This window comes from Platalea leucorodia (assembly GCF_965183815.1).
Source record: "Platalea leucorodia genome assembly, chromosome: 2".
NCBI classification, from domain to species: Eukaryota; Metazoa; Chordata; class Aves; order Pelecaniformes; family Threskiornithidae; genus Platalea; species Platalea leucorodia.
In genome coordinates, this window is record NC_138824.1 from 128,893,114 (window position 1) to 128,911,234 (window position 18,121).

An 18,121-nucleotide genomic window follows, 5' to 3' on the forward strand; every position below is an offset into this window, starting at 1 on the left:
CCAAAGCAACTACTTCAAAAAATATCCAGAAAAGGAGATGAAACATCACCTTCTCAATATGAGCACATAAAAGCAAGCTTCCAGATATTCTTGCCACAAACATTTCCTTTTGTTTCTAGGATCCTTCTTCTTCGCTGTGCCACCATGCTACTGACAACAGAACGTTTGCGCACAACAAGAACTGGGTGCAAAACATTCCAAAATATTGCTGGCATTCAATCCACATTGTCCAACTACTACACCAGTATCACACAAAGCAATTGAAAGGACTGGGGAGAGAATTCACCCTTCAAAGACTTCACAGAAAAGGAACCTACAAGTAGGAAGTGCAAATTTCCCATTTCTACCCATTTGGTTCTGCCAAATCGTTACAGTACGTTACTCTTCACTTTTCATATCCTTTTCAAGTGTGCAAAAGGACTAAATACTGAAAACAGATTCAGAAGAATCAGGATGGACATCTGCCTTCTAATCACTGACAAAATTAGATATTTAGCAGTTTAACATAAGCAGGTTCGATACCAGATTTTAATGCAAATATATTCTCCCAATGATTAATGCAAATTCCTTGGCCTAACCAGGAAATATTTACCTTCATTTATGAAAATGAAGTAGATTCCAGGACACAAGATAGGGTGGTGGGCAAGGGGAAAATCAAACTCTCTATACCTGTCAAGTGCTCAGAACAAGATAGCTGCAAAGGCAACTTCGTCTTCAAGAACTTCATGAGTATAAGTGTGTTTTGTTTTGTTTTTTGTTTAAATCAGTAGAAGGCAAAAAAAAAAATTGACCTTAGTTTGAGCATACAATCTCTGAAGTAAACAATGAAGTTGGGAATGTCATCTATTAAAAAAAAAAACCAAACATACCAGTAGCTGTCTTTTTAACTTTAATTGTACAAAACGTGTTATCCCAAAGCCAGTGCTCAGTTTTGTTACCTTCAGCTGAAGTTTGGGCTGGAATTCTCGCACTAAATTCATGGAGGAGTCATAAATGTTGCTGCCAATTTTCACCCACTCCTTGAGGGGCACAGGGCGAAAATCCGTACAGTATAGCTCTGCATCTAACCATGAGGCTAGGAGTCCCAAGTTAGGGAGGGTAGCACTCATGCCTACTATCTGTATCCCACCAAAGCCGGGACTGGTCATCTTCGCTTGTCTAGAAGTGGTTAAAAGAAAATGGAAGTTAGTGACAACCCAGGCTACTGTTGTGGAAAACAGCACTCAGAAAAACTTAACTCAATCTACTTGCTTCCGGGGTCTAAAGTGCAAAGCTATTTTTTTCAACTTCTTGAAAAAGAAACAAGCCATACTCTACTTGTAGCAAACACAATGTCAGGTCATGCATTGATAACAAGATAATTCAACTTTTTATCATTTTGAACCTAAACTTTGAGCTTCTTTAGGTAACAACAGCCATAACCTAACTGCATATTTGGAGAAACTGAAAACAAATAAATAAATCAACTATTTCCTTGCCATTAACAAGATCATGAAAATAAAGGAATGGTTCAGTCTCCACTGCAGTCTTTCTAAGTTTAAATGCCTGAACTAAAACACTTTCCTTTGTTTCAATTTCAGGACAAATAATACTAGATTAAGGTCCTCCTAGAGTTGGGAACCAAAGCCCTTAGTTCAGCAAAGAAGAAAGCAGCTTCAGTTCTCAAAGTGCTGAACAGCAGCTTCCACTAAAGGTAGTGAGAACTAATGGACTCTTAACAGACTTGAAAACACAAACCATTAATTTAGATACCCAAATGTATATTTTAATTCAGGCTTTTACATCCACACAATACTGTTTTTTTAATGCTCCTAAGCCTACATTTAAAAACTACCCATTTGCATTGCACTGAGCCATAAATTGAGACTTTAAAAAAGAGAAAGGTCTGACAAATCAATGTGAGCTCAGAAACCTTCTTGGAAGATCCCGGTAATCCTGGCAAAAACAACACAGAGGAAAGAAGACTACCCAGAAGCTAGAGTAAAAAAGGACAGTCACTGACAAGACAGAAATAAGGAAGATGTGGAGAGGCAGACCCTGTTATCCAAGCTCTTCAAGCATTTGCTGGTACAGCTTCCCCATCTAGGTTGCAGATTTTCCCCCCTGAAGCAGCTTTTGACCTTCAAGGATTAAAAAAATACCAGTTCCACAACACTCTCTTTGACTGGGGAGGAGAAAAATCTGCTGCAGAATTTTGGCTGGGTCTGCAATAGCCTCATGAAGAAGCAAGGGCATCCACATTGGCAACAGCCATCAGAGAACATTCTCTTGGCACAAAGACACAGCCTTATACTTCAGTGGGACATCCCCCTAACCACTTAAAAAGCTCTTAAAATCACTGCTTATTCTGATAATAGGTCAGGCTGGATAGTGTTTAAAGAATTTGGATAAAGTGGCTCCCATTAAATAAAAAAACAAAAACAAATCCTTGGGAGGATGTTTGAGAGAAAAAGTGGTCTTCAACTCCAGGAATCCCAAGTGGATTCCAAAACAAAAATAATGGCCACCTCCTTCATGTCAGTAAGTGGTATTGGGAACCCCTGACACCTTGACCATGACGGAGAGATGAGGGATCTGGGCTCCAGCGCCTGTATGGCAAAGGCTGAAGTATTGTGTCTTCCCAGGAACATTCCTTGACGCATCTGTCCCTTTGTCCCTTTTTCCCTGACAAATGTTTCCTCCTTCCTGCTTCTGCAATGCAAGGGAGGAAAGCAAGAGAGCGGTCCTGCATCTGTGCTGCAGCTACATGATAAGCCAAGGTAAAAGGAGTGGCAAAGCCACTCACGCTGCTCTGAAGTGTACTGGCTTCCAGGACTTATGGGGAGAATGTGAGAAAAAGTCAGATTAGACCCAGAACATTGCTGGATCCTGGAAATCAGGATGCGAAATACTGGCTAAAATGTCTGGTGGAGAGCCAGTGTAGAAATGGCAGTGCCCCCAGAAATAAATAGGTAGTCTGTGCTCAGCTCAGCTCACAGGACAGGAAACAGCAGAGAAAATCTGGCTTTTGGTGCTAAGGGAACAGTGATTTTGACTCTTCTCTCAGCACCACCAATAAAGGTTAAGACCACCGATGCACCATCTCCTCCATTTGCCTGTGTTCAGGCACTATGGAGCAGCTGGACAGTTTGGTGCTGGGAATCTAGATACTGAATTCTTAAAAGCTTCTATGCTGTTCTGAAATATTTAATTTGTTCCCCAGTGTCCAATCAGTTGTGCTAAAGGCAAGAAACCATGCAACCACTAGGCTATCGCATGTTACAGCCAAAACCACAGATCATCCTGAGCAGTGCTACTAAGCAGGATACTGGCACACCCTCTTAAGTCTTCTGATCAATTCACCTTTGAAAAGTTAACAGCATGCCCACTCTTCCACAGTACCTGAATGTTTCAGTAAAATAAATACCCCATTCCATGAAACACTGAAAAATTAAGCAGGGCCAGTCTGCTAGCAAAAACGTTAAAAGAAATCCAAAGTTTTAAAAAAATTGTAAATAGGCTAAAAAAGTAAATGAAAGCTTCAGCCTTATTTCTTTTCCTGAGAGAACAAATCCCAAGGTAGCACATAAATTGAAAACCATGAGGAAAAGGGGTTTTGACTACAACGGCAGGCCCCTGAGAGGTGGTATGATGAGACCTTAATAACCAAAATAGTTTAGGTCATCACTCTCATAAAAACCCTGGAGCTAACCCAAATTTCCAATCACCCAGAGAACGAAATATTTATAGAGCCATCCACAATTTAGCATTAAAACACAGACATCCTGGTCTACCCACCGTTTTGCAACCTTCTCTGTAACATATCTAACTTTGGTCAGAAGGAGTTCCAGCAGATATCCACGATGAGAGTCTCCCAGCATGTGCAACTCATCCACAACCACCACTCCTGATAAAGAGAAGCACTCAGGTTATATCTGACAAAACTCCAAACTAAGAACAGATAGCCTCGAACCTTTTATATTCCACATGATGAACTGAAATTTATATTCACAAATCCAGCTGCGCTTACCAACACCGCTAAGGCTTCCTTCTGTCACTGATTCTTCTGAGAGAGACAAATCATGAGAAATTTCGTAACATTTCACACCCCCCACAACCTCACACACACGTGATCAACTTTTAAAAAAATAAAAACAAATAGGTTGAGTTGTTAGTCTGGCCACCACGCAAAGCAGTATTGCAGCATTTATACTGTAACCTTTCTGCAAGTAAAAAAACCCAGGCTTCAGAATATCTGGAAAGGAACATTCCAGCACCCAAATGAGCTAGTCAAAAGCTTTGTTGACATCACTGTCTTAGTTAAAAACATTACTCCTTACTAATACAGTAATGTCAGAAAAAAAACCTAGAGCAGATGTAATTACACTGGCATAGCCTGCTTCCTATTATATCTTTTCTCACTAACCAAACCTCAATGAGCTCTACTACTTAGCTTTGGCTTTCTAATGAAAAAATCCTTACGTGACTGCTCTGTTCTCATCCTACCTCCTGCAAATGACTTTTTAATCTATTAGCCACCTCCATCAAATTTGTAAGATGTGTAGAAATACGGAAAAGAATAATGTCTAAAAAACTTTCTGAATATCAGCAGCTGGAGACAACAGACCAGATTAGGGTCTCCCCTGAGGAGAAAACACAGAGCCACTACAGCTCAGCCACCCAGCACACCTCCTGCACACATCCCAGCCAGCAGCAGTATGTACCCTTTTTGGCCAGCTGACAGGGTCACAGGGACATTGAAGAGGCTGAAGGAAGGTTAAAAAAAAACCCAAACAACCAAAAAACCAGGGCATAGAGGACACCAAGCTTCATTAGTTCTGCTGCTGTGGAATTCTTTTTTCATATTTGGTGCAGCTATGTAATACCTTCCTGGTGCAGCTAAAATAGCAGGAGCTTAAGGGCAAATGTGACCTTATATTATCTGTTTCAATGCTATTTTTCCTTCTCATTTTTTTTCTCTCCTTCCTACATATGTTCCTTCTCTCTCCGTCTGTTTTCTCCCCCCTTCTCTTTCAAGCCACTTAAGTTAGAAGAGTGCTGCGCTGCTTCATCAGCCTCTTTTACAAACTCCCACCCATCCAGCTCCTCTGTCTTCCTGTACTTCCTCTACTCTGTGCTCACTTGTAAAAAATGGTAATTCGTTGGTCACCAAATTGATATTTATTCAGCTACCAGAAAAAGCTTCTTCCTGCTTCCCCGTACAACAGTTTGTCTCAATTCTTCCAGCAGCTGAGACAGGACAGTGTGATCAGATACCTACCGAAGTAAAATTCATACAAGTTATCTTTCCAGTCTTTGTGCCAAGCCGCAGTACATTTTGCTTCCTGAAATGAAGCATAGAACACTAGTGGTACCTACAGGCCAAAGCACAGGGAATGCCGCTATTTGTCGTATGGGCCACTTGTTCTATACCTTCTGCTGCTACTCAGCTATAATAAATATTCAAACCCATGCTAAACCTGCATACTGTATTACCCTGGCAGTCTGCAAGCTGGTGAGACCCGACCGTCACACATGCCCAGTGCTCTCCTCTAGTCAGGCAGTACTCAGAACACACCCACTGGGATAACACAGCAGGAGCAATCAGGCAACCAGTATTTTTCACAAAGCTATCCTCACCTTAAAATGGAATTGCAGCCAAGGAGGACTACAGGTCCCAGCATGCAATGGTATTTTCTACTCAACAAGCAGCTCAGGAGTGCAAGTGGGGAGAGAATTTCATCATGCTGCATTGCTACTGAAAATGAGGCTAGCCTCAGTCTCCTCTTTCTGTCTGCAAATTAGGTGTATCCCTAGAAGACTGCTGGAAAAAAACCCTACTAAAAAGCACCTGAGAGCTATCATACATGTTTACTAGGCTGCTTTAAGTCCACAGTTTAGTTTAAAAAGTTGTGAACGACAGGCAGGGAGGATTTAGGGTTTTTTTAAATACAATTAAACTAGTAATTTTTTAATTTCAAGTTTAAATTAAGAAAAGAAATTAAGTATCACAACAGCACATTACAAATTCATTCCCAGCTGACACGTTGAGAAGGCAGCAGATTCTTCTCTAATCCACTTTCCTAAAAATTTCTTGAGCATCAGCGTCAAGAGGCTGGACAACAAGAGGAATATCATCTCCTGTGTACCTGGATGTTCAAAACTGACATACGTTATATAATAATTAGCAACACAAAATTGCTTTTAACTGCTTCATACAGCAAAGAGAGCTCTGCCAGGCAGAGGATTTGAGTTCCTCTCAACAATTTCCAAAGGCAATGTGAGCTATCAGCAGGGGCTTGACATCAACAAAAGGAACAGCTCAAGCTTGAGATGGAATCCAGCCAGAATTGCAGTCATCTCCCAATAACTCGTCGCAAAAGATAAAACACCTTTGTTACGAACGGGTCTAAATTTGGAATTAATTAGAAAATGAGGTACAATCTTGCAGTTTCAGACAAGCTTGCTTTAGGTGACAGTTAAACTGGCATTTTCAGCTCATTGCCTGTATTTTGCAGCTTTTATGAACATTTATCTCCAAATAGAAAATTTGTCAATTTCTTACTTTAAAGATGATTTTTAAACTCAAATTTAATTTAAAAATTAATTTCAAATAAGCATATAAAAAAAAAAAAACCAACATTTTTACCCTTATTCACTTACACAGTCATATTGGGCACGAGAGAAATGGAGGGTTGTAGCAAAGGTGTTTTCAAATGGTGAAAGAAAAACATCATGCTTTAAGGAGGTATTGCTGTGGAGGACACATATTCAAACTCAAATCTTGTAATCATTTGGCTGGTTATACTTATATGACTCTTCTTAGGTACATTCATCTTAAGAGAGCCTAACAAATTGCAGGGATGGAATGGAGGTACCAACCAAAGGGATTTGGCATATCTCTAGCTTCTGAAAGATGATAACATTAAACAACACATTTTAATATACTGAGTATGCTTCCAAGGCACCAAAGCCAAGATAAATATGGACATCATGACCCCACTCTCTGCCTTATGCTGGCAGTACAACTTGTACAGTGTGGTGACCTAGGATCAAACTAACCCTATTTAAAACAAACAAAAAAGTCCTAAACTAAGTAGCCATATATTGAAATAACTAACTGCATGATCACCAGTTCTCTTGCAAGGGAAGGGATGAAGATATACATTCAAGAATCAGGCTGGAAGGCAGGAGCCTTAATTTGAATGAGCTTAAAATGCTGCACAACCATGGTCATCCACTCATCTTTCAGCCCACTGACAGTCTAAAGCATTCACAGTGATCCAGCCGCTATAGATCTAGGTGTGAATGTGTTATCCCATGATCTCGCACTCTGACAAAACCTGCAAGGCTTTATTTCCCTTATTCTCTCTTGTGCTTAAAAAACTGTTCTGGTGTACAATGCTGCAGAATATTATGACACCAAATGCACATGGAACAGCAGTTTCATAGGTGGAGGTCTCAGAGCAGTTTGATACTCATCTAGTTTTCCAATTTTTGTATTTGTAAAATAGCAACCAGCTATGTTACAGGCCAGACTGAAGATGGGAGGGATTACCATATAAAATATAACTGAGTATAGCTTTATTGAGCAGGGAAACAAAGAGAAGAACAAACTTCTGATTCGACTGGGAAAACACGGCTCTCTCCAAGTGTGCACTAGAAACGTAGGGCTTCTTCAGGTTCTGTATCTCCTCCCAAACACTAAATGAATACCACCGTTATCTAGTGGACACAAGGGCCACAGTGACCCAGAAGTCTATGTTACAAAGACAGAGGGCTTTTCAGCAAACTAGAGAGAAATGAATGTCACAGCCCTCCTAGTCACCATGCCTACTAGTCACCATGCCTACTCAGAGGACCTCTATGTATTCATTCCACTTATCTGGACTCAGATGAGCACCAAACACAATTCCTCCTCTTTCTTGAGCTAAGTGAAGATAAACAATGGATGCCACAATCTCTGTCCCGAACACACGAACACACATACATTCCTGAACTCAAACATATCCCAGACCTTTAATTCAATCTCATTAATTAGAAGACATTTTCTAGCTATGGGAATTACTGCTTATTGCAGCTAATCACTGTCCATGGATTGTCATCCATGTCAGACAAACTAAACCTGCAGCTTCTACCTACTCACTAACCAGCTGCTGAGCCATGTAGAACAGTCCTGTGTCCCTAAATCCAAATCAGAGGTGCTCTGAAAGGAGAAAAATTGCCCAATTTTTCTGTGTGGCATGTCTGGCACATACAGAACCGAGCAAATACAAAGCATCCCATTGTTTCACATGTACTCGGAGTATGTAATAAACCTTATCCCCTGCAGTGGTCAAGTCTTAGTATTTTACCCAGTGAGTCCATTTTGTTTTCTTCTATTAGTCTATTGATTAGACCGTTGGCTTTCTCAATGGTGCAGACAGCAACATCCAGGGTAGAGAAATGTCCAGCAGGAGACAGGCTTCCCATGTAACCTTCAACTCTCACATCCACCTCCTGAAACAGGGCCTGTTTTTCAAGGATACAGAATGTCATGCCAAGGTTACAACTCTGAATTCTGACCAATGCCTGTGGGAACCACATAAAAGCCTGTTTCCTACAACCACAATTTCTACTACTTATACCAACTCATCAGATTAAAGCCACAGCTCAGCCAGTTACTGCTAACTTTTTTCCCACTGTTATTTTTTATTTCCAAAGCAGAAGCTACACAGTACACATTGCAGGATAAAGTGTACATAACTGAGTAAGAGATGGGGACCACTGTTTTGTATGAAAATATTTACTATTAAGAAGGTTAGAGAACACACAGTGCAACAGTTTATGGTACCAGTGGGTTATGTACAAAGAAGCCTTGCTCCTGAGAAATCTGGGGCAAAAGCCAAATGTGGGACCCCAAACAGAAAGATGTCACATCTCCCAGGTGAAAGTCAAGGAACAACAACAACTCTTCTTCCACAGCTTATTAGTGCAGTGCTAAAGCTTTGGCACATGACACACCGCATTAACAAAAGGTACGAATGTTTGAACCAGATGGGTAGGATACCATATGATTTCAAGTATGTGCAGCTATGGCCAAACCTTAGGCCAGGAGTAGCAGAACACAGCATCGATAATCCTCCAGCTTTACAAGATTAAAGCAAAAGCATTATCTCCATTATCAATCACTACAAAGTAGCTTTTGCACTCAGTTTGCAAGGCTAAGATACCATCTACTAACACCCAAAATGTCTTAAAGGTGAGAAACTATAACAAAAAAGCCTACTGGTTTTGTATTTGTTTTTAGTAATTGTTGTTACTTTGACACAGTAGCTAATAAAAACAATATTTTATATGAGAGTCTTCCAATAAAAAATGTTTTTGTTTAAAAAGACTGTTCCCACTGTAATTTCGTTTTTAAATAGCTGGGGTGAGGAAGCCAAGACATAACCACATTCTGTCAGAATGTATTTTTAGCAAAGTCAAAGTGAAATCAAAGGCACAAAATTCTGGTGGAACACCCAAGGAAAGCTAAAATAAAAAGTTCCTTTCAGATAATGTTGACACCTTCCCTTTGTAGTTTTTCAGACACAATATCTAATTAGAAAATTCCTTTAAAGTTTGTATATTATAAAATCTGTGAATAAATGCAAGTAACAATGCTTTAAAAGTCAAAGCTGAAATAAAATGTTTTAATCAACTCCTTAAAATTTTTCCAAGTTTCCCTTTTTGGCCAAAACTTTTATTTTTTTATCTCCAACATAGAACAAGAGCAAATTTTGAATTATCTACAAATCCTTTCTGAAACAACTCTGCAAATGTTTTTTTCCTCAAATCCATGCAAAAACTTCTGACTGTTTAAAAAATGTGACCCAACAACTACAACCCATAGATTTACCCTCCTTGAATGCTACGTACCTGCAGATAGCATTTTTTCTCCTTGGCCACAGAGACAAAGGGAAGGATGAGAAGAGCTTTCTTACGAGTCTCCAGGACTCGCTTCAAAATAAGCAATTCTGCAACAAGAGTCTTTCCAGCACTGGTAGGAGCTGGGGAAAAAAAAAAAAAAAAGTTGTTTTTTTTAATTACTCTTAATGTTAAAAAAAAAATCCAAGGAACAAGCATCATAAACCTAGCATAGGAAGCAGTTACTGGAGAACTTGGGGCAGGACTCTTCAACTGATGCCCCTCTCCCACAGCCACAACCACATTTGCAGTTAACCCCATTAAGGGTCAAGAAGACTGCAAAGTATTTCTCTTCTAGCGTCTTCCATCACGCTACCAAGGCTTGTGTTCTCATCTCTGCTCCAGAAGCAACAGCAGCTCAGAGATAAGCAAGGGGAAAAAAACCCAACCAAACAAAAAAACCCGCTACAGTCTCTTGGTTGGACAAGAGATCTCAGCCACCACCTTACTGACCTAGCCCATAACTATCTTAACTCCTCCTGGCTGGCGAGCATTGCTGTTCGCCATCTATCAACCACAGAAAACTTTGGAGGAGATGCCACATACTGGGGGACAGCCATCACCCAGCAATTAGGCCCGAAGTCTTCTAGAATCAAGTAAATAAATCCAAGCCTAAGAAAATCAACCCCCCCTCTCCTAAGTTCTTCATCCTCGCAGTGCTGCTCTGGGACCTTCTTCCCGTGGAAAGTAGACACCCGAGTTGTCATTTCCCACAGATTTCTAGTCCACCAGTCCTACTTCTCCTTCTGCACCCCTCCGTGCACTAGGTGAAGAGAAATGATAAAGGAACTGAAAAAATTAGATAGTAAATAAAATTTTCAAAAGTATATCTAATGTTGCTGTTATAATTCAGTTCCTGATTGACATAGTCTGTAATAAAAAAGAGAGAGTCATTATTAACTGACTCTTAATTATCAGTTTCTAAAGGAACATTAAGAGAGAACATTAAGAGAAAAAAGTCTCTCCTCACATCTGGAAAGGAGTCTATCAAGCCAGGTCTGAGCTACAGTGATGGGACAGATCTTAATGGAGTCTCTCCTGAAAAAAAAGGATCTTGACCTTTTTATCTGTCAGATCAGCACCCTTCAGCACCAATATGTTTTTGTAAATGGCAGTGGGAAAGTTAGAGGGGACTGGTTTTGTCAGATGTTTGCAATACCTGAGTAAACTAGGTTCCTCCCTTCCAGAACTTGTCCGAGCGTTAGGCATTCTGCTTGCCATTCAAACATCTGTACTACTCCCAGACTGTGGTATTTCTCCAGAACTGCTTTGGGAAGACCCCAGCTTGCAAGGAGCAACTTGTCTGCTTGGTCTTCAGGAACATTTACCTGCTGATACTGCCCTTTGGGAGGAAAAAAATTTTAAAAAAGTCAAGTGTCAACCTTAAATCTGAGGTCACTTAGGTTACATACCTGAAGGTCAAAATTCTCTACAAGCTCCTGTATTATGAGAAAAGGTAACAAGAAAATATCTTCCCTATATTTTTCAATATTTCCTATGGACGTTTCACCACTCTTCTGATCTTCTGACATTTTTTCAATTTTTCCTCCTATAAGGTTTTCCACCTTCAAATCATTTCTTCACCAAACTCTCTGATATTTGCTTTTGAGACACAGCAGCCATTACCAAATACATACTCAAACAGAGAGTTTCAGCATTGATTAATATAACAGCACTACAATGTATTTGGCATCTCATCCTTACCCAGACTGTTTCATTTTTAAATTATTGCTACAGAGACTTCAGTAATACTCACAGATTACAGAACTGCCCAGTCTTTTTTCTTGCTTTACGGATGAATTAAAAAAAACAACATAAACCAAACAAGCAGCTCAAGCTACTCTGCACAACGTGTGTTACTTCAGTTTATCAACATTGATTAGTATCTTCACCACATTGCCAGTTCCTCTAGCTTAATTAAGTTCCTTGCTGCTTATTTCTTGTTTTTATAGCCCTAAATAATTTTGTGCCAGCTATAGATATTGCCTCCTCCCTCCCCTCCTCCTCCCTTTTTCCAAATCATTAAGAAAACTCAAACTTTTTGTCCCTTTCCTCATCTGAGACAGAAAACAGGATTCTGATCCATAGTAATGCCTCCCCTATCACCCATGACTATATAGTTCCCATAACAGCATTTTGTGAAAGACCTTGTCAAATCGAGATGAAAAACAAGTAATTGTGTGTACTGACTCTACTGTACCCATTCTTCTACTGGCACGTTCAGAAAACTCTCAAGGAAATTTCCCACCGTTGTTGACAGCATAAGGGCAGGCTAAATCAGAAATACTAGCGTGCATAAGCAGACAGTAGTTTTACTCTCAATATACTAAAAATTTCAACTGCCTTCTTGAGGTTAATCCCAACATAGCTGTCACTGGTGCATGATCATTCTCCCCCACACAAATATATAAAAAAGCTGATCTAGCTTAGCTCTGAAAGCTGCTTATACTTTGTATAATCAAAGTACCATATAAATACTAAACAACAAGTTGAGGACCATCAGGAGAGAACAGCAGTATGCCATGAAGCAGAAGAGGCTTCTCAAGGGGAATTTAGCGGAGACCAGACCTGCCTATGCTAAAATGTGACTAATATGGCAAAATTAGGATTTGGAAACATAAAAAGAAAAAAGACCTACATGATGGGATCTCAAGCTTCTTTCCTAATGTTAAAACCAATGAACTACATGTAAAAAATCAAATAAGTAAAGGATTACATGATTCTGCTGTTTGAAGAATATCTAGATTAGCACTGAACATGAGTTTGAAAACTTGTGCCTTAGGGATTCTTAAAGATCTATGTACAGAAGTATATCGCTGACACTAACCGTTTTTACCTACTAGAAAAATGCTAAGAAATGGTCAAAATGAGGAAGATACATATTGTTGGTTAAAAGCATCGGGCATTAGATTTCTCTGAAAGAAAACCCTTCCACAATGTGGGGCCAGTTGGACACAGGAGTGCCACTTACTGAATTGTCTTTGAGGAGTTGTCTTGTGGAAATATGTACATTGCCTTGCTCAGCTCCATTTGCAAAGCTGACAAAATTGTATCTTGCAGAACATAATCACATCAGGGAGAAGGGGCGACATGACTGAAGAAGAGGCTGAGAGATGTAAATGTTTTAAAGACGTTCTTCCATCTTTGGAAGAAGGGGCAGGCAACTCAGGAAGACTACAAGGATATTGTTAGGTTATGCAGGGAGAAAACTGATAAGGCAAAAGCCCAGCTAGAACTTAAACTGGCCACTGCAGTTAAAGATAACAAAAAATGTTTTTACAAATGTATCAGCAACAAAAGGAGGGCCAAGAAGAATCTCCGTCCTTTATTGGATGTGGAGGGAAACATCGCCACAAAGGATGAGGTACTTAATGCCTTCTTTGCCTCAGTCTTTAATAGTCAGACTAGTTATCCTCAGGGTATTCAGCCCCTGAGCTGGGAGACAGAGATGGGAAGCAGAATAAAGCCCCAGTAATCGAAGAGGTAACAGTTAGAAACCTGCTACTCCACCTGGATGCCCACAAGTCTATGAGGCCAGATGAGATCCACCCAAGAATACTGAGGGAGCTGGCGGAGGAGCTTGCCAAGCCACTTTCCATCATTTACCAGCAGTCCTGGTCAACCGGGGAGGTCCCAGCTGACTGGAAGTTAGCAAATGTGACACCCATCTACAAGAAGGGTCGGAAGGAGGATCCGGAGAACTGCGGGCCTGTCAGCCTGGCCTCGGTGCCAGGGGAGGTCATGGAGCAGATCACCCTGAGTGCCATCACACGGCACGTGCGGGACAACCGGGGGATCAGGCCCAGCCAGCATGGGTTTATGAAAGGGAGGTCCTGCTTCACCAGCCTCATCTACTTCTATGACAAGGTGACCTGCTTAGTGGATGAGGGGAAGGCTGTGGATGTTGTCTACCTGGATTTTAGTAAAGCCTTTGACACAGTCTCCCACAGCATTCTCCTGGAGAAACTGGCTGCTCATGGCTTGGATAAGTGCACTCTGCCCTGGGTTAAAAACTGGCTGGACGGCCGAGCCCAGAGAGTGGTGGTGAATGGAGTCAAATCCAGTTGGCAGCCGGTCACGAGTGGTGTTCCCCAGGGCTCAGTGTTGGGGCCGGTCCTGTTCAACATCTTCATCGATGACCTGGATGAGGGGATTGAGTGCACCCTCAGTCAGTTTGCAGATGACACCAAGTTGGGCAGGAGTGTTGATCTGCTGGAGGGTAGGAAGGCCCTACAGAGGGACCTGGACAGGCTGGACCGATGGGCCGGGGCCAACTGTGTGAGGTTCAACAAGGCTCAGGGCCGGGTCCTGCACTTGGGTCACAACAACCCCAGGCAACGCTGCAGGCTGGGGGAGGAGTGGCTGGAGAGCTGCCTGGCGGAAAAGGCCCTGGAGGTGTTGGTTGACAGCCGCCTGAACATGAGCCAGCAGTGTGCCCAGGTGGCCAAGAGGGCCAATGGCATCCTGGCTTGTACCAGGAACAGTGTGGCCAGCAGGACCAGGGAGGTGATGGTGCCCCTGTACTCGGCACTGGTGAGGCCGCACCTTGAGTACTGTGTTCAGTTTTGGGCCCCTCACCACAAGAAGGACATCGAGGTGCTGGAGCGTGGCCAGAGAAGGGCAAGGAAGCTGGTGAAGGGTCTGGAGCACAAGGCTGGGGAGGAGCGGCTGAGGGAGCTGGGGTTGTTTAGCCTGGAGAAGAGGAGGCGGAGGGGAGCCCTCATTGCTCTCTACAACTGCCTGAAAGGAGGCTGTAGCGAGGTGGGGGTCGGTCTCTTCTCCCCATTAACAAGCGATAGGACAAGACGAAATTGATGTTTCGAAGTTGTGCCAGGGGAGATTTAGATTAGATATTAGGAAAAATTTCTTCACAGAGAGAGTGGTCAGGCATTGGAACAGTCTGCCTAGGGAAGTGGTGCAATCACAGTCCCTGAAGTACTCAAAAAAACATGTGGATGTGGTGCTTAGGGACATGGTTTAGAGCTGGTCCTGGCAGTTAGGTTAACCGTTTGACTTGATGATCTCAGAGGTCCTTTCCAACATTAATGATTCTATAATTCTACGGAAGAGTTATAGAAAAATTGGAAAAGAGATGAAGTTACAAGATGTTATATAAACGTCTTGAATTTAGATGTTATATACATCTTGATGCTGTATACATCTTGACTTCTCTCTTGCTTCGAGAGCACAATAAGCCAGTAAAATGTATTGCATCTGGAAGCATCGCTTTAAATGGTCCTGGCTGGTGGCAGGATCACTTTATATGACACCTTGCCACACGATGTTTATATAAGACAATATATTTATATAACACCTTGTACATATAGGCAAGATGTCATATAAAAAAATCTTCTACACTTCTCTGCATCTGCAGGTATCAGGGCACCAACCAGGACCACTTCGAGTGATGCCTCTAGATGCAATACAGTTTATCAGCTTACTGTTTTCTTGAATCAATTTAATGACATCGGTAAACCTCGCCTCCTAAGGATACAGACTATACCGATTGTTGTATTATGGTATCACCTAGAGGCCAAGCCAAGAATAAGGCCCACCGTTAAATGACAGACAACGAAACGACTTCAGCAGCGAGTGTAGAACATAATTTTTCTTACCTTCCTCAACTGAACAGTGAATAGGGCAGGAAGAGCCCTCGATTCGCATTTGTGTGCTACCACCCGTGTTGCCATAATCCCGTACCTCCGCTGCAGCCGCTGCCCTCAAGGGGGAAAGGAACGGGCGAAGCGCCGGTGGCTTCCGCCCGAGGGCAGCCACTCGTCCCCGGGGCAAAGGCCCCGCACCCTGGGCCGGGAGGGTCTCGGAGGGCCCCCGACCCCTTCCAGCACCGCCCGGGCCCACCCGGGCTCGCTGCCGGCGGCAGGCGCCTCAGCGCCATGTTGCCTCACGGGGCAGCGGCAGGCAGGGCCCGCGGCCGCAACCCCAGCGGGCCCGCGGCAGCCCCGCTCCCCCTCGCCCGCCACGCCCCGACCCCCCGCGCTGCGTTGCCGGACCGAGGAACGGGAGGGGAGGGCCGCGCTCTTCCGCGCCAGTACCTGCCGAGCCGGGGCCGGGGCTCCCGCTGCCGCGCAGGGAGAGGTCGAGGCCGGGCGGGGGACTCAGCACAGCCCGGCAGGCAGCGGCGGGGCCGAGCGGCGCAGCCTTCCCCGCCCCGCGGGAGGCGGCCGGTCCGCCCGAGCTGCCGCCGCGGACCTCCGCGGCCGAGGCTGCGGCGACGCCGTTAGCGCTGACGCCGCCATCTTCCCGCCGCGCCATTCAAACCGCAGCACCGCCCCGCAGGGCGCGGCAGGCGCTGCCCGGCCCCCAGCGGCCCCTGGGCGGCTCTCGGGCCCCGGCGGCTGCCGGCGGGCGCGGGCGCGGCGGAGCTCGGCGCCTTGGGCCGGCGGCCGCGCTACCAGCGGCCCAAGCGGGAGCAGGGAAAGGGCAGGAGCGGCGCCGCCTCCGTCTGCTGGAGGCGGGAGGGTGTTCCCGGTACCCGCGGCAGGCCCGAGGCCTCTGGTCAGGCTGCAGGGCCCTCTCACTTAAAACTTACCGGGCTGCTACTTCTGCAATTACGCACCGATCGCCATTTCTGATCGCTATTCTTTCCCAACACAGGATTAGCTTGTGCCACACTCACCTTTGGCAAAGCATTTAAATAAAACGCCAAGACAACACTTGAACTTCTAAAACAGTCATCCAAATCACAGACTGCTGGTTTTCTTTGTAAAAATAATCTGCCTTTGTTGAAGCAACACTCAGGAGTGTACAGTATTCAGGTGAAAGAAAGGTAATTAATTAAGCAACATAACGCAGTCTGCTTCATCAAAACGAGCATGCCGCAAGCACACAGGCTTACCTTGGAGGGCTTCTTCATCCTTGCGGAAAGACACTGAAAAGATAAACAGGGAGCAGCACAAACAGCCTTGCTTTCTGTTTTTAATGGCTCAGCTAGCCAAAATCTGTTCAGATTCTGAAAGAGTAGGGCTAGTCCCATCTCTCCCCAGTGACATGAATATCAGAAGCAGTTCTGCGAAAATTCTGCGATACCCAAAAAACGCAAGCCTCTGTCCATCACCTGCAGCAGTGCTAAGCAGCGTGATGCACAATGGTTAACAATAGAGGGGGAAAACGAAGGCTTTTCTAAGTTGCTTTTAATTTCAACTCAAGAAAACATACTAATCTTTCCAGAAATCTTGACAACTAAGGCTGAACATTCAAAGTGGTTCCAGTAGCGTGAACATATGCAGTATTTCCTTCTGCCCACCAGAAGTGCATCTTCTATTTTGGGTAACACACACACATTCTCCACTCTCAGAACAACCTTCTCTCCACGGTCTGTAGATCTCTAGAGAAATGGATCACAGCTTGGAAGGCTGACTTCATGTGAAACAGTGCCAGTGCTCATAATCTCAAACACATACACTCACCCTCCCTGAGGCAGCCAAGACCCATGTCCCTCAGCCTCTCTTCTCACAGGAACAGGTCATTTGCTCAGAAACACTGGAAAACAGCTGGTGGTAAAAAGGACTAGGGAGTCAGGCGTGGAAGTAACAGCCTTCTTTCCAGTTGTCTTCCTTCGCAACAGCCTAAAGCTCCCGTACCCATCTTTGTCCTGCATAAGGAATGTCTGGCCCACGAAGATGAGCATGTGCTCTCATTCCTGTCATTAAAGCAATCTCTTAAGATTAAATGGAAGCAAAATCCTTTAAGAATACTGCTGTCATTTCAGACAATTATATTTGAATTAGTGTAAGGAATGGTCTAACGGACAGTCAACATAGTTAAACCCTCTTTAAACCAAGCAGCTCAAAAAGCTTATTTTGTTGTTAAAGTTTACAAAACAAGATGCTAATAGTAGGCTCTTCCGTGTTTCAAAGCCCACACACCAGAAAAGTACAAAACGCTGTTTTTCTAAAGCAATTATTTTAATGAATTGACACTTAGAGGATGGATCCATCTTGCCACTCTGTAGACCAAAGGTTAAATGCATTAAAGGGAAGAGAGGCATACTTAAACCCTTAGTTGAAGACTCCTCGCTGCAGAAAACAATTCCCACAGCAGCCTAACCATTTCCTGCGTTATTATTTTAAAAATATTGAAGAAAATACTTCAGTAAAGATTTCTACTTAGTAACAATATATAATTCTATTGCACCAGAAAAAAGACTAGAATAAGCACTGTTGATATTTGAAAT

At 43.3% G+C, this 18,121-nt stretch overlaps 1 protein-coding gene across 8 annotated transcripts in view; it reads right to left on the reverse strand.

The window, feature by feature from the left end:
- Positions 1 to 17,628, reverse strand: part of POLQ (DNA polymerase theta) — a 63,636-nt gene extending 46,008 nt beyond the window's left edge. For 7 of the 8 annotated variants that reach the window (XR_014230373.1, XR_014230374.1, XR_014230375.1 and 4 more), the window contains exons 1-6: positions 17,355 to 17,628; positions 11,087 to 11,269; positions 9,880 to 10,010; positions 8,334 to 8,490; positions 3,778 to 3,886; positions 939 to 1,158 (exon numbers count right to left, since the gene is read on the reverse strand). Coding sequence is in view for 3 of the 8 variants with exons in the window: in XM_082331818.1 (XP_082187944.1) it covers positions 939 to 1,158; positions 3,778 to 3,886; positions 8,334 to 8,490; positions 9,880 to 10,010; positions 11,087 to 11,269; positions 17,355 to 17,379 (825 nt within the window). In the remaining 5 variants the exon portion in view is untranslated. The remainder of the gene's footprint in view (positions 1 to 938; positions 1,159 to 3,777; positions 3,887 to 8,333; positions 8,491 to 9,879; positions 10,011 to 11,086; positions 11,270 to 17,354) is intronic. The other variant, XR_014230377.1, reaches the window with a different exon arrangement.
- Positions 17,629 to 18,121: the final 493 nt, after the last annotated feature.